A 16,864-nucleotide genomic window follows, 5' to 3' on the forward strand; every position below is an offset into this window, starting at 1 on the left:
CCAGATTCAAATCTGACCAAGGCTCTTCACTGCATGACTCTCAGGCCGTCTCTCTGTTTCCGTCTCCTCAGAATAAAGCAAAAATTACCAAAAAGATAATCCTCACAGATGATCTTTAGAGCAGTGGATCGGCCATGCATTTTAAGAGCGTGCCTGTGCCTAATCCCACATGACAGCTTTGACTGACAGGAATCACAAGCTACAATAGGTTTAGTTGTGGTCAGGCAGGGATTCCCTATTGCATCAAAGCACAAGATTTGTTTTTATACTGTTTTTATACTGCTGTGCTGCCTCTGGGCAACTGATTTTCCCCCTTGGGATAATAAAGGTATCTATCTACAAGATAAACCAAAGGAGAAACCGTCACCTGTAACAGCATTTCAGTCATGATCGACTAATTCAGCAAGATATTTCTCCTCAGCTTTAATGTGCCTGCTGCTCACCATCATCAAACTGACACAGAATGAGCTTGCCATGAGTGTGAAGCGTTAACAGACCCAACACAGATCAGGTGTTCACATTAACACAGCTCTCTGGGAAGAGTGTCAAAACACCCCACGCCAAGGAAAGACGAGCAGATACGCTTACCCTGCCCTATAGCAACCATAGGCCCCAATATACACAGCTTGGCATTAACATGCATCCTGGCTGGGCTAAAAATAATCAAATATAGTCTGTTAACTGTTAACTGTAGTCTAGATAAATAAATAAAAACACTTCTTACAAACCAAATTTATAAAGACACTACCTCATTCATTATGCAAGAAATGGGAATCTCCAAGAGCAATCTCCAAGAAAAAAAAAGAAGAAAAAAAAAATGGTGTTTGGAAATTAGTCTACTAGCCAGGATAAAAAATCTACCATGATCTGCTCTCTGCAAATACCCACAGTGGCCAAATCAAGTTGGGCTCCCATCGACTTTCTATACAGGAGGAAAATACCCAGAAAATAAATCTGAAAACACCAACAAAACTGACTCATCACTTTTCATCACTAAACCATCATTTTCTGGGGCAATTTTTAGCCCAAGGAATGTTTTTTGTGCAAAACAAATGCTTGCAATGGATTCAGCATCATGACAAACCCCTAGTTAGACCCCTCACATCCTACTTAAAGCTGATCTTTTTTCTGGGTATTTTCCTCCTGTATAGAAAGTCGATGGGAGCCCAACTTGATTTGGCCACTGTGGGTATTTGCAGTGAGCAGATCATGGTAGATTTTTTATCCTGGCTAGTAGACCTAATTTTCTAACAGAATCAGTTGAAAAACTAAATAATACAATTTTGTCCAACCTGAGTGTATTTTTCCCCTAGATTTACTAGACTATAAAGTGTGACCAGAGCTTCTGTATGGTGGATGCATAGTTGGACACTAAGAATTCCCCCTGTATCCAATAATCTGATCACCCATATGTATGCTAACGCCAGGAGGAGAAAAGAGGGATCAAGCTCAAGGAGAAGGTCAGACATTAAAGGTCACTGAACCACCAGAATAACAAATCATCCGGCAACTCTTCCTAACAGGAATATGAGAGGCGGAAACCTTGCATGCAGCAGTCTAACCCACTAGTCCCTTGAGCGTCAGTCGGTCGCAACAGCAGTCGCCACAACAATATTACTATTCTGGCCCAACTTCTAACGCCGCTGACTCACGCGACCTTCTCAGCGGCTAAGACGGTGTGCCTCTGTCGTGGTCAATAACTATACTTTATCTGCCCCCCAAAAAGTTGTCCGCATTGCGCAGAAAAACAGTGGCACAAGCGGGATACGAACCCAGGGTGCACGGATTGAGAGTGGTGATTAGCGAGGCAAGCCACTGAGGTCAGTGCCAAAATGGGCATTCGGTTTGTACTAGAATAGGACAACGCCCAACCCCAAGAAAGAAACCCCGCCCAGTAGGGGAGCTACTCTATGCTGCGAAAATTAACCTTTTTTTGGTCCTTGTACGGGTGCCGCCATCATTGTAGAAATCAACGTTCATTGGTAGAAATGGTACCATCTCGAATGCTACTGGCTGCCAATGGTCACGTGCAACCACAGGGATACCTGGGAGAATGTGGTGTTGAGCTTGCCGAAAATAAAACACACGAAGAAGAATCATCACAGGCCTATGAACACAAGCCCCTCCTACAGCATACCCTGCTTTAACATCAATTATAAAATAAATTGGACCATATTTTCACAAAACGCATATCATGGTGATTGAAACGAGGCTTTAAACTAGCGACAGGAACCATAAAGTATTTATGACAATGTTTATTAAGGTAAGAAAATCAAATGTAAAAGTTCGGGGGAAATGAATGGAATCCTATGTTGCTTCTGGTACCAGAACAGCGCAACTAGTGGCCAATCATAAAGAACTTTCAGTTCTGTGTTTGCTTCATTTTAAATCCGGACAATCGGCACATGATTCAGATGCGGGATCTCTGAATCATGTGCCGGGTATACATTCAGATGTATACCCGTTTCCCCAGTCTTGGTTTAAAGCTCTATGCTCTAGATTTGATTCTCAGCTGTGGTGCCTCTGGCTTGACTGGGCGCTCAAACTAACACAATAAGCTGTGTTTGTTGTTGGGTGGGTGGAGACGAGAGGTAGGTGGAAGGGGGTGGAGTTATTGTTATTACTGGTTGGTTGTGGGGGAGGGGAACGGGGTACACTTGAACATCTGCATGTTATGCTCTCCCGGATTAGTATCAGTGACCATGCATTCAGTAACGTAGTGAAGTGGATTCTTTTACATTTTTCCTTCCCATTAGCCTATATTTTATTTTGGAGAAACTTTTGGTTCTTGTTAGCCCCATATAGAACCTCACCCGTCGCTGCATACTGTTGTGCTCCGAGATGAGGTCCTAAAAAGATGGCGTAGCGATCACTGGGACTGCCGCAACGAGTTGGAAAACACTCAAAACTACATTTTATCCAAAAAGTAAAGGTAATTCCGAGCTCACAGACTGTGGTTTACCTAACCTCGGTAAATAAAACATCAACCACTGCGTTGGGAAAACGGTTTAAATGGCTTGTTTAGTCTCATTAAATTCAGAAAAGCCCCCGGCGGCAGGTGCAAGTACTGCATCTTTCCCATTGTAGCAGATACAGTTTTCCCAACGCCGTGGTTGATGTTTTATTTACCGAGGTTAGGTAAACCACAGTCTGTGAGCTCGGAACTACCTTTACTTTTTGGATAAAATGTCGTTTTGAGTGTTTTCCAACTCGTTGTTGCAGCAGTCCCAGCGATCGCTACGCCATCTTTTTAGGACCTCATCTCGGAGCACAAGCGACGGGTGAGGTTCTATATGGGGCTAGGTTCTTGTGTGACACGAGTGCAGTGGAATTAAAGACCATCATCATCCTACTTATATCACTGTCATTATCAGAGGTCATTAGAGGAGGCTTGTGCTTCATTTCCAAAAGTACTTCAAACTGAACTACAGAAGAGGAACAGCTCACAGACACTGAAGAGACATTTATGAAACACAGCCCCAAAAGGGGCAGAATTCTCAGATCTTACTGTAAAAGCAGTGTTTTTTAACCTCTTGCAACTATAAACAGTACCAGACAAACACTGGAGTTAATTTTTTTTTACTGTTCTGGGCTCTACTGATAGTGTCTGAAATAAAGTTGATCTGATATACCTTGAGTTTTCTTCGCACATGAATCGCACAGGAGTTCTGGGCAGAGACGCTCTATTGACCATGTCGGCAAGTTAACATTCACCAGGTTAGCATTCACCAGTGTCGGCAGGTTAGCATTCACCAGTGTCGGCAGGTTAGCGTTTCAAAAGGTTAGAATTCATCAGCGTTAGTTTTACTGAGGTTAGGGTTACAGTTAGGTTTTGGTGGTCGGCCGGTCCAAGGGAACACAAAGGAACGCTCCCTAGCTCCAGTTCAGCCAATCGGAAGCTTCCGTGGTCGGGGTTAGCGCAGAACTCATGTGCGATTCCAAATAACGTGTTTTCTTAACCCCACGCACACTGACATACCAGAAAAATAAGTAGAGGGCAAATCATATCACGATTAGTCTCTGGTAGCCAGACGATCATAGATCTCCACCTACCGATTACTGTATGTCTGTCTGTTCTAAATTCAATGAATGGGCTAAAACTGCTTGGAAACAACATTTAAAAACCGAATCAAAGACTTTTATGACATTCCTTCATAATATGATGGAACATTCCATATCATGGGATGGCATCAGGATTTGTTTTCAAAGCAAGTGGGCGTAGGTTTGTTGGCGCTGGTCTTCTACGGTGTCCAAGCCCGTTCAGTGAGTTTAGATTTTCTCAGATATATCAGTAGGCAGGGATCTCTAGGGAGCACTAGGGGTCATGGGGGCCCCTCAACTGTGACAGAATACTCATAACGGAAAAGGACAAAAATAGGATATGGCTACAATGTGCCAAAAAAAAGTCAGTATTCAGTTATTTCAGTTTTAATGAAAAATCACTCGATCTACTGAATGGCATTGTCATGGCTCATAAAGGATAATCAACTGGGATGAATACAAAAAGTCAAGTCACATGGGTAAATGTATGCAAGATGCAACAATAAGATCAATGATAACATAGTAGAGAAAATATGACAAATTAGAACTCTTGTGTCACTGAAGTAAACTAAAACATTACCTGGTAGAGGTCGGAACAGCAGGTTTGATTGGCGCTTTCTCAAACAACCTTGAACGAACATGAATTCTACAAATCTCAAGAGTTCTGTGTGCTCCCAGTCAGTACTTCTTGGTCCATATTGGATTTGTACGATAAGATCAAAGATAAAAAAACAACAAAAGAAAAGACATCTACAGCAATCGGTACCACCATTATTTACATACGTAAAGAAAAAAGAAAAAACACCCACCCAGAACTCCTGACATGGAAAGATGAGGCGCAACATGATATTTACCCACAGTTCTCAGCACCATGAGAACTCTGGTGTTCAAGAAACAACTCCAAGTTATAGAAAGTCTGGGTGCACTCGGTACATTCGTAGAGAGCATCTGCTGCGTTTCCTGAACGGATATTGTTATTTCCTTTACTCTCCAAGTTGTTCTTTTCCAGACCAGTGTCCTCCTCCTGGCTGGCACCAGTGGTGTCAGACGCTTGTCCCATAGTCGTGTCATCTGTGCTCGGGTGATTCTCGAGGTGTTCCACCAGGTCAGAGTTAGTCTTGAAGTGAGCTGGACATTTGGGGCACTTGTGTGAATTTGCAGGCTCCTTCTTGTGATAACGTAGATGCCTTTGGTAGACACTCAACAGCCCAAACTTCTTCCCACACTCTTGGCACTCGTAGGACACCCTGTTCTTCACCGCTAGCTTTACCCTTCGTGGCTGTTTTCGCTCTTCGCACTCGAAATCGCCGTCCTGAGTCTCCGAGTCGTCGGGTATGGCACTTCCTTGCGGTGCCATGTGTTTCAGCCACGGCTTCTTCTCCAACTCAGACTTATGCCACAAGGCCATATGCCTTCTGACGGCACAGCGCTCGGAAAAAGCTTTATCACATAACACACAAGTGTGCATAGTCCCTTTATGGTATCTCATGTGTCGAGACAAACTGCTAGAATGGTTGAATACACGAGGGCAAAATTTGCAAGCATACAGTTTGCTGTCAGGACTACTCCTCCTCCTTTTCTTCCTTCTGCCTTTCATTGGCGTTTTGTTCACCCTTCGCTCGACTGGTTTCTGTGACTCTTGATTCAACATATCCATTTCTTCCTGGGTTTGATGCGTGAGATGATGCTCTTTCAGATCGGCTAACTTTTGAAAGTTATCTCCGCATAATCCACATCTGTAGGCCATAGCAGGCTCTCCATGGTCACCCGGATTACCAGGATCTTTAATGGCGCTGGCATCAGAACCCTTCGCATCAACCGATGGGCCATTGCTGTGGTTCTTCTCATGCAACGTCTCTTCTGGCTTCTTCCTGGAGGTCAGTTCCTTTTCTGATGCCAAGTGCCTACCCGGTTCGCTTCCTCTACATTGGTATTGTGTGTGTATCTGGAAATCTGACATCCAGAAGAAACTTAACACGCACTTCTTACAGTGATACGTTTTCTCCATCACTTTCTCCAGATTCATCTGAGATCTGCCCTGAGCGGACTGCCCCTTTAAGAAGGACGGGTGATTTTCTCTTTGATGAGTGTTCAACGCGTCCGCTTTCAGGAATCTTTTGCCGCATTGCCCGCAGCAGAGAAATGGCTTTGGTGCGTGGTTTTTCAGGTGCTGCTTTAGGTCCCATCGACTGCCAAAGACAGAACAGCACAGTGTGCACTTGTAACCTCGCTCTGTGTTTCGATATTGCTGGTGGTGATTTAAGTCCCGCCGGCTCCCGAACGATTTACTACATATCTCACACCGGTAGTGGCCCTGCTGGGATTTGTTCAGGTTCAGGTTGGAATATGTTGGCTTTGGCTTCAAGGCCTCTCTAGGAGGCGATGACTGTGGTGGTGGTGGTGGTGGTGGAGACACCGGCTTGGCAGGAGGAGGGGCATCCGTCGGCAAAGCCGGCGGCAGCGTGGGTTTGCCAGGGGCCAACGGTGACGGCTCATATCCGTCTACAATTGTCAGTATTCCGTTTTCCTGTAGCACATATTCTCTGGGGACTTCAAATCCATTGGCTGAACCATCAAGTGGAAAAGATTCCAGAGGTCCATGGCTAGCCATGTGCTTCAGCATGTTGGGGAAGTGGCAGAAGCCCTCGCCGCACTCGGTGCAGATGAAGGCACCGGGTTCTCCCTCAGGCGGCGGAGCGGGGGCGCTATTCGTCGTGTTCTGTTTCTCCATCTTGCTGATGGCATTAATCCTTAATAGTCTTCCGTAACCCTTGGCATTCGTAGACACCCGTTTAGTTTGTTATTGGAGTTAGTCTGTCTGAAAATGCTGGCAATTTATTGGTCCTCAAGGTTGTATCTAAACTTCAAATGCGTATTTCGGAGGTAATTACGGAATGGCTCCATGGGTGGTTACTTCCAATCTTCATGTTCAGTTCGCCGCTGCTATTTTCTTGGTTACATCAGCACCTGCGAATGATTGAAAGAATCATAATTAGAATTTCATCCAAGCAAACAAGCACAAGACAAAAAGACCTAACCGGACAGGAAGAGATGGCATATGAATGGGAAGAGAAGCACCTTGGTGGTATTTCTCAATGTCATCCAAAGAAACCACTCACTCTTTACGTCACACTCTTATAACTACTTTCCAGGAGAACTTCTATCTTGGACCAAATAGACTCTGTGAGTAACTGTAGTCCAGCGTTTCTAGAAGGTGGCATAGCATACCCATTATCTTTTCTGGTTCATTTTCTAAATACAGTTTAATTTGATCGAGTGCTACCGAGCCATTCAAACAAAGCTACTTCATGTATGGAGTAGATCAGGAAACCCTAACCCTAACCTTGTAGAAACCTGGGACTACAGTTATGCACATGTAGCAAAGACTGAGTGACAAACTGTCTCTACCAACCGCCAGCTATTTCCCCAGCCAAAGGGGGATTTCCCCTTTAGGCTAGTGGATTAAACGTTTGGATTTAGTGTCCCTTCAGTTCACGCGCGGGAGACCCAGGTTCGTTGAAATCCTCTGCGTTACATTTGTGTCTTGACCTGGATTGGGTTTCCCAGTAGGGTGGGGTCAAAGGGAGATGAAACGGGAAGCCTGATACAGTAAGTATCCTCTAGCCCTCCTTGTTGTGAGCGGTCAGCTCTGAGTAGTCAGTCCTTGCTTTGCATAAGTTAGTTTGAACTAACAACACACACTACCGCGATGGCAGTCGCCTACAAAACCCTCCACAGGCAGCACTATACGACACTGATTCCCAACTAAGCCAGATGCACGGCTCCTTATGTAAACAAGCATATTACTAAAGATATACAAAGTAAACACAAGGTTGTCGGCATCGGTTGCTGTTGAAGGCTATTTTTAACGTGCCAGGCTGTCTCGTAATGAAGTTTCCCGTTTCAGACAGTCCAGGGAAAATCCAACTGGTTTAAGCTCATACACCAGACCGGACAGACCGGAAAGGTCCCACTTCTTCTAGGCTGCATCTTAAGAGATCCACATGCCTTTATCTCACACACTCCTCTCTCCCGCGCAGATATACACCCACACACACACACACACACACACACACTCCCCCCGGCCCTCTTTCGCTCTCTCTCCCTCACTCACTCGCTCTCTCCCTCACTCATACTCCTCTGTCCCCCTCCCTCTCTTCCTCACAGACACAAACACCATTCTTTCTCCCCCTCCCTCTCTTACACACACACACACACACACACACACACACACACACACACACACACACACACACACACACACACACACACACACACACACACACACACACACACACACACACACACACACACACACACACACACACACTCTCTCTCTCTCTCTCCCAGTCTCTCTCTATTGCACGTGTGCGCACACAAAGAGGAAACATACATGTGCTTTCCTAGTAATCTTTATCGGCTACGATTTCAGAGCAAAAGGTTTTGTCCATATTACCGGTAGTCTTATGTAGAATACAAAGCCTTGTTTAGCAATTGACACTTTACAATTAAGCTTGTGCTTGATTGATTTTTAATTGACAGCCACTTGTTGTTCATGGAACCAGGCTCGGTGCATTCATTAATTTATAGTTTATGCAGAGAGTTCTAATATCAGGGACATATATTTTTTTTACACAAAACAATGTAGATTTGTTTGATGAAGGTTAACCTCATGGTCAACATCAACTCAGTGAAACCTTGTTAGAAGATTGTAACGATTGATTATGTTTACATATATTTGGACTGATCCAGTCTTGATCGTGTAAACAATACCACCTTCAGTGACGTCAATACGTGCGCGTCCCGCGTCTCTGACGCATTCACGTTGCCTAGAGACGCATTCACGTCATTGTTCTGGGGTCCCACGGACGCATCGCCTCCATGGACCATTGGTGTCCACGTTAAAATAATTTACCACGTCGCGAAAAAAATAATATTTTAAAAAGTCCACAGACGCCACCATTGTTCATGGGTGAAGGCATGCTACTTGACCCTACGTTAACACAAATGAAATCCGCGTAGAAAGTCTTAAAACAGACGATAGAACTAAGACTGTGTGTGTTTTGAATCCACGACGCCATTTTGTGCGACTGCGCTTGGTCACAGAATTCAATGGGTGCCTGAGTTTTAGCGTAGCACCGGGCCGCTCTCTGACCATAGTGGCACAGCGTGTTAGGTGATACACCGAAAAGGGTTCCCCCACAGAACGTGTAGCACGGCGCAGAAACGTGACGTCACGTCTCTACACTGCAGCTCACTGCTCAGACAGCGACCCGCCTCCTTTCCCCTTCATTCAATAACAACTGGATATACAGTACACGCGCTATTGTTTATAGATGTGGTGGACATTGGACAACGTGTTAGAAGCCACACAGGTCTTCATTGCGTCTTTACAACAATAGCGACGATTAACGTTGTGGTGAACATGGTCAAATAACCTTTATTGGCTCAACTACAACACGGAGGAAGCAAGCTAGCCTAGCATGTATGCTATCTGAGACAGTCTATGTATGTAGCCTAGGCTGTCTAACTGTTTGATTGATTATAGCGTTTTCGTGGCAGCGCCGTCCATTTGGTGGTCCGCCGGGGCAGCGTACCACCGCGGCCGCCTGTGCCTTGCCCTCCCGCATCCATAGAGGGGTGGCACGTCCCTCTAGGATCAACCGTTCAAAACAAAAGTAGCCGATCTACAAGCAACCCAATCCACTGTTTTTGACCCAGTCCACTGGTTCTCTGTACAGCAGAGCAAACACAAGCACGCCATTCCATAGAAGCAGTAACAGTACAAACAGGAGACATCATCTCACTGAGAAGATCCATATATTATCGATGTATATAAAATAACAGGTGGCTGTTGATTATGAAGACTCGGTAAAAGCTTCTATCTGCGCCCCCAAGTGGTCAACATCCGATATTACCGGTTCGGTATAAAAAAAATCAAACCGTCACATGACTATTTGGAAGTATTAAAATTGTAAGATTTGGAATTGTGGTTCATTTCTTTCAGACACATTTCTACGTAACATGAACATAACCATATAATAACCAATTCAAGTTAAATGCTGCACTTTGTCAAAAATGACATGACGCGTTGAATTTTTGTGGGACCCATAAAATATCCCTGGGACTCATCCGAAAGACCCTTTGTGGGTCCTGGGGACTCATTACATTAAAAACCTATTAACATCACTGCACCTTATTGTTGGAACGCCCTACCAAAGGCCTTAAAGGAGTGTAAATCCCTACCTTCCTTTAAAACGGCACTGAAAAGCCACTTACAGGAGGCTGCTACTCTAAACTGGTAAAAGAAAACAAAGCCTTTATTTTGCATTGTTTTACGACTGTTATTTGATATCTTCTGCATAGTAAGTACTGTATCTGTCTGTCATTTAATGTTATGAGTCAGTCAAATCGCATATGATTAGGTGAACTTGTATACTCTTATAACATAGGTATGTATGTTAAAACATGAAAATGTAGGATAGGCATTCTTTGACTTGCTATTGTTGATGTATATGGGTTTTTCCCTTTATTAATTGTCCTTTATTTGCATTTTCTTTTCTTTATATGGTGAACCTGTACATAAACTAAACATAGACTAATAATGCATTCTAAACCATGAATATGTTAGCCTAGTTCCAGACCCTGTAAAATTTAAACGAAATGTCAATTCAGGCTGAGTGTCAGGCTCTGAATATGTAGGACAGGCACTCTTTGACTTGTTATTATGCTGATGTATTTTGGGCTTGTAATTAGTTTATTTTATTTTTTATTTATATGGTAAATTTGAACACTTTTATAAAATATTAATGTATTTTAAACCATGAATACGTAGGATAGGCAAACATAAGCCTTTTTTTAGGCTTCAGCCTATTCCTTTTGATCATCCTTTTGTGGATGTATGACTTGTATGAATGTATGCCTGCTACTGTGAGTTGATCAAATAAAATAAAATAAAATAACATAATTTAAACAAGTCAAGTTTTTTGGGTGTAGCCTATCCTTTTAGTTGACCGTGTACCAGTGAACTGTGTACTGTCATGAAATGAAAAAATAAAATAAAAAAAATAAAATGTAGGTTTCCTTTTCCTATGCAAACTCTTCAATAAATCAAAGTCTTCAATCAATTGATTGATTGATTGAAGACTTTATTAGAAGTTTGCATAGGAAAAGGTACAGTTTCATGACGGTACAGTTCACTGGTACACGGTCTACTAAAAGGAGATCCATGAAAAGACTAAGCTTATTTCCACAGGAAATCATTTGAGTATCTCATATAACATTGAATGACAGACGAATAGAACACAGTACTATGCAGTAGATAATATATAAAGAAAAGAAAAATGAGAGAACAAAAAAAAGAGTCTAAACAGTAAGTAAGTAAGTATATACAAAGAAGGGGCAGGGGAGGGTAGGGTTGGGCTGGTTAGTTTTTTTTACCAGTTGCGAACGGCTGCTGCCTGTAAGTGATAAAACCCTGTAATCAAACCCAAAACACACACGCTCGTCATCATGATCAAATAAAAAGGCTACAATTTCACATGACACCAGACCAGACCAGGCATTTCTAGGCAAAGTGTCACACATGATGAAGGAGCCAAGGAGTAAATTGCAACACTAGATTTTTTTTTAATCTAATGCACACCTAGTCATCGTAATGCCAGTCAGAAGGATTTTAAACAACATCTTCATACTTATAACATAGGCCTATTATGTGCTTGGTGTTGTTACTAATAACATCCCATCTTCAGGATGGTTAGCTTAACGCCGTTATTTCCATTACAGCAGGAAGCTACTTTAGCAGCTAGGCTAGGCTACAGCCAGCAGTTGCTAAACGGCAAGCTTTCTTTCTGGCCACGTTAAAAACAACAATAACAAAAACAAAAACAACACTACTCGGTAGGAATCGGTGTCGCTTGTTCTTTTTGACGAGCGACACAGCCTTGAACTACTAGTGAAAGCTAAAATGTTAGCTTGTTGCTTGCTTCGGTGTTTCCAGACAAGACTGCCACTGCAGTTTATATTTGCGTATCCGGTCGGGAGCGGATACGGAAACGGCCGGTGTGGTTTTATTTTCGTCAGTGGGAAAACAAGACCGGATACAGTAGGCGGGCTCTAGACCGGATCTGAACTCTGAGCAGTAAATAGGAACCAGGCTTCTCCACGACACGGAATAATGGATAGTAGTGGGGGAAAGCCTGGAGATGATGATGCCATGTTACTAAAAGCAGTGGAGAGTTAGCCTATTTGTTTTCACCAAGCGAGCTACATATTACATGTTTACCAAACCATATGATGACGATGTACATATCTTACCCTACATGTAGATCATAAACCGACCAGCCCTGCATCTTGATCGATGCCACGGTATTTCAGGACAGCACGATCATCATGTGTTTACAATATCGATCGATCAGACCTCCAAAAACAACGCTCCACAGTCAACAACCGGATATCCGGTGAGGAGGAGAATCACTCCATTTGATCGATTAATTATTGGCAGTTCGAAAGGGGGAAAAGCACGGGACAGTACAGTTCAATTCAGGGTCTGCTTTTAAAGAGCATTTATTTTAAACCCAATAAAGCACGTTACAGTGGCGTACCCAGGAATGAGAGTCAGGGTTTGCCATGCCATTATTAGACAGTAGAACAGTGCCCTCTGCTGGCCTAATTTAGTCATAGACGAAAGGGCATTTAAACTGGAGACATGACACTGAGCAAGTCACTCCAAAGCTATTCAATAATATTTAAAAATAACACTATGTAAACAACAAGCTAATTAATCTGATTTATCCCGATCGATACATGTCCATACCACATGTGACACGTGTTATAATTCAGACAAGCCTTTAATTGCTAAATGCAACCATTAATTAATTTACCATACTTTCAACGTGCATCCCTATTTTGGGAATGACATGAATACCAGTAGAGTCGCCGAAATGAAGGTCGCCCCGAATGGTCGCCGACATTCGGCGAGTCTACCTGTTACCTGAAAGATCCAGCTCCATGTAGCCATGGCCTTAGACTTTTACAAAAATATTTAAACGATTCTCTCACTTTATTTAAAGTATATTTACAACCAGATTGATGAATCGGGCCCAGCTGTGTGTAGTGTCATGTACTGATATACACACAGTGTGTGTACTGGGCGAATACATGGCAAAAAGGGAGTCCACACATAAGTAAAAATCGATATGTTTATTTAACTTAGAATGATAGGAAATAGTAATAATAAAATGATTTAAAGAAAAAGAATGTAAAAGGTGTGAACATGTCAATAATCAGACATGTATGCAGTGTGGAATGTGCTGTGTGAGTGTTGTATGAAATATAAACTAAAAAGGTGCAACCAAAACAGACAAAACGTGGCCAGGCCCCACCGGGCCTTTACACACACACACACACACACACACACACACACACACACACACACACACACACACACACACACACACACACACACACACACACACACACACACACACACACACACACACACACACACACACACACACACACACTAGGGCAAAGTAGGGCATTAACGACTTGTGATTTTTGCAAGTCGACTCGACTCAGTAAAAAGTTGAGTTGAAGTCGACTTTATCGTTTGATGATGTCATCACATCACCCCCCCCCCACCAGCATTGAGCTAAAAAGCTTTGTGAACCACTGCTCTAGTCAAATCTAACATGAATAATGTTCTGTCTGTATACGGTAATAGTTTTCATTTCAGCATCCTGAAATAGTATTACTCAGTGCAAGTGGGATGCATATGAACCAAATGGACTTTCAGTAATGTTTTTAGTGACAGAAATCATGGTTTGGACACATTTGATCATATTTTAATGAAGCTACAGTAAGGATTAAGATTGATTAATCGTCTGGTTCTGGTGTATATTTATAATGACATCCTTCATAGCGCAGTGCTCCTCAACGTGTGGTCCGGTGACCCTCAGGGGTCCTTCAGGGGGTTCCAGGGGGTCCCCAGCAAAATGAGTTAATATTGGATGAGTGTAATCACTTTAAACCCTAAAATACATAACCATAAAATAACCGATGTACAAGCTCACAACGTGTTGCATCGTGACACGTTGTCAGCTTGAGACTTTGATCCTTTTTTAATCTTGAAAAAAATTGAACCAAATGAGAATAGCTTATGTTTTACAACACTAATCTTGTAAGGGGGTCCCTGGCACAAAGGATTTCCTGTTGCCTTCTCATTGTTCTTTGTTACTTAAATGGTACACGACACGCGTATTGACAAATCCCATTTGCACTAAAATGTGTTAAATGATTTACCTGTGTACTGTGCAGGGCAGGAATTTCATGGAGGCCATGAAGGCCATGGCCGTCGTTGGCCTTGTGACCCTCAAACCAATGGCATGACCTGAGGCCACAGTGGCCTTAATGCCCCAGCTGACAGTAACGCTTTCTCCTCTGTCTCTTTCTTGTCAATATATAGACAGTAGACACCGGTGTCTCTTTCTTGTCATGTAGACACCAGTGTCATCTGTTGAGATTCTGAAATCTTAACTCCCCAGAGTCCGCATCTTTTAAACAAACCAGTGACTTTGGTGCAGGGCTGAGCATGGATCAGATTGTAAATACCATAATTTATCTATTTCACTGCAGATTAGGTTATCATCCCTAACAAATTCAACAAATGCTTTCAATGGACTAAAATCGTGTTTTATTTGATGGCCTTCCTGTACTGGCATTTGGCCTTTGTGCCCTCACAAAACGGTCAACACCAAAGGCCAAGTGGCCACGCCCCTAAAATGATGAAATTCCAGGCCTGCCTGTGAGTGAAAGACTGTGCTGGAATGCAGAATGTCCTTTGAGAATGATCATGAGCAGAAAGCAGTCCTCTGTAATGCAATACAAACAGCCTACTTCATTCAAACAGAACCTGGTGTCTGTGAAAGTATTGATTTAAACTGTCCAAACAAGAGGAAGAGAAGAAAAGCTCGGATTGAAACACGGTAATATTCTGTGTGTGTGTGTGTGTGTGTGTGTGTGTGTGTGTGTGTGTGTGTGTGTGTGTGTGTGTGTGTGTGTGTGTGTGTGTGTGCTTCCTGTTCTCCAGCTGTGGTTAGCAGTGAGTCAGTATTGCTCCTTCTGCACTGATCAGTGCTGTTCAACACTGTTCACATCAAGGTCCATTATTTATTCTGCATTTGAGCCACAGAACACAGTTTGATGACATTTAGACTCTCAGAACCAAAACCTTAAATTGTGTCCACATTTCCATGCTGTATTGATGTTGGTACCAATAGGAGAGATAACAGGCAAACACTGATCAACATGACAATTATTCTACATTTAATTGTGTATACTTCTTGTAAATGAAGTAATGCAGATGTTTAGCAATAATGTAACTCTTGAGAGCGTATAATGAAACAAAATGGACCCGTAAGGGTGAAACAAAATGGAACCCTCGCTATATTAAAAGAGGAACAGAGAAAACTTTAAAGTGAGATCATCCAATCATTTTACAGTATCATCAGGAAGACAATCCTTCTGAGGGACTTTCAGTTCAGTGTGCAGAGAGAGAGAGACAGACAGACAGACAGACAGGCAGGCAGACAGACAGACAGGCAGGCAGGCAGGCAGGCAGGCAGGCAGGCAGGCAGGCAGACAGACAGACAGACAGACAGACAGACAGACAGAACTCAGCGGATCAAGTTGAGTAAAATAAACCACATTCTTACAGATTCAGGCTTCAGGAAGAACAACGCTCAGTCGTCTAACCGACTGCTGCGCCACGGATGTTACTTCCACTTTGAACTCTGGGTAATTTACAAACTCACTGTTGCACAAAATACATTAGCAGGGCCGGTTCGTCCATATGGAGAACCAGTCATTTTCCTAGTACAACATATGTTTAGGGCAGCATTTTCTTTCATATATTTTTTATGATTATTATTATTGTAGTCTAGAATTGTGAAACAGGGACGTGCAGAGAATATTAGAGAAGCCGGGGCTGGAATTTCTATAAGGGCCTTTTGGTGAATATGACAAAAATAGCCGACCTCCAAGCTGTGAGCTTGGAGTTTGGCTATTTTCGGTGCGTGATACCATGCTGAAGATGTGGCGTAACGGCATGGATTTCTACACAGAGAGGGCAATTTCAACATAAGATGCTTCAAGTTCAGGAGAGTTTGGACATATGCTGACGGCCTGTCAGCATTAACACATCTACTGCCTCTTAATCTGAAGGTTGCTTGGTGCCTCGGCGCCACGTCGTTTCCTCCGTCGGCCGCCGCTATTATTTTGAAGGGCCGGAAGGGGGTTGTTTTTGTTTTTTTGGATTATCACTTGACGGCAACGATTACGTCATCTAGTCACATGACAGTGTGGGACAAGAAGAGGCAAGATGGCTGCGCCCTGCCTTGTGCCTTGTTTACATTTAGATCTGCTGCAAAATGTCTCAAAATGGCTATTTTGTTTAAATGAAGTTTCTTTATGGGCCTCTCCATTGACTTAACATTGAGGAGCTTCACTTCGCGTGCACGCCCAACGTGCGTTGTAAACAAATCGCCGACATTACCGATGCGAGCGGGACCGGAGCGACATTAAGTAAGTAATAATATCTTTACTGTATATACAGTAAGATTCACAGTCCTCACCGTCAACGGCGCCATGGTATTAACCCTTTCAATGACGGTGAGGACTGTCAACGGCGGCGAAAAAGTTAAGCAATTTATTTAATAGGGGGTAAAGGTTTGGGGCCCATCACTTACTATACACTATTCACGTTATTCCTGGCCCCGCCCCCGGCTTCCTGTTCATATCCTGAAAGAGGCGGAGGCTGAAAAAG

The 16,864-nt window shown here is 43.2% G+C and overlaps 1 protein-coding gene across 1 annotated transcript; it reads right to left on the reverse strand.

Annotated features, from left to right (window-relative positions):
• Positions 1–4,463: 4,463 nt before the first annotated feature.
• On the reverse strand, positions 4,464–12,470 carry LOC308295026 (uncharacterized protein). The gene is made up of 2 exons (XM_080737966.1): positions 12,358–12,470; positions 4,464–7,008 (listed from the first exon to the last, which is right to left on the reverse strand). The coding sequence occupies exon 2, from the start codon at positions 6,770–6,772 to the stop codon at positions 4,892–4,894; it is 1,881 nt and encodes a 626-aa protein (XP_080594092.1). The 5' UTR covers positions 6,773–7,008; positions 12,358–12,470; the 3' UTR covers positions 4,464–4,891.
• Between the last annotated feature and the right edge of the window lie 4,394 nt (positions 12,471–16,864).

Source organism: Nannobrachium achirus (assembly GCF_963921795.1).
Source record: "Nannobrachium achirus genome assembly, chromosome: 2".
Classification (NCBI taxonomy): Eukaryota; Metazoa; Chordata; class Actinopteri; order Myctophiformes; family Myctophidae; genus Nannobrachium; species Nannobrachium achirus.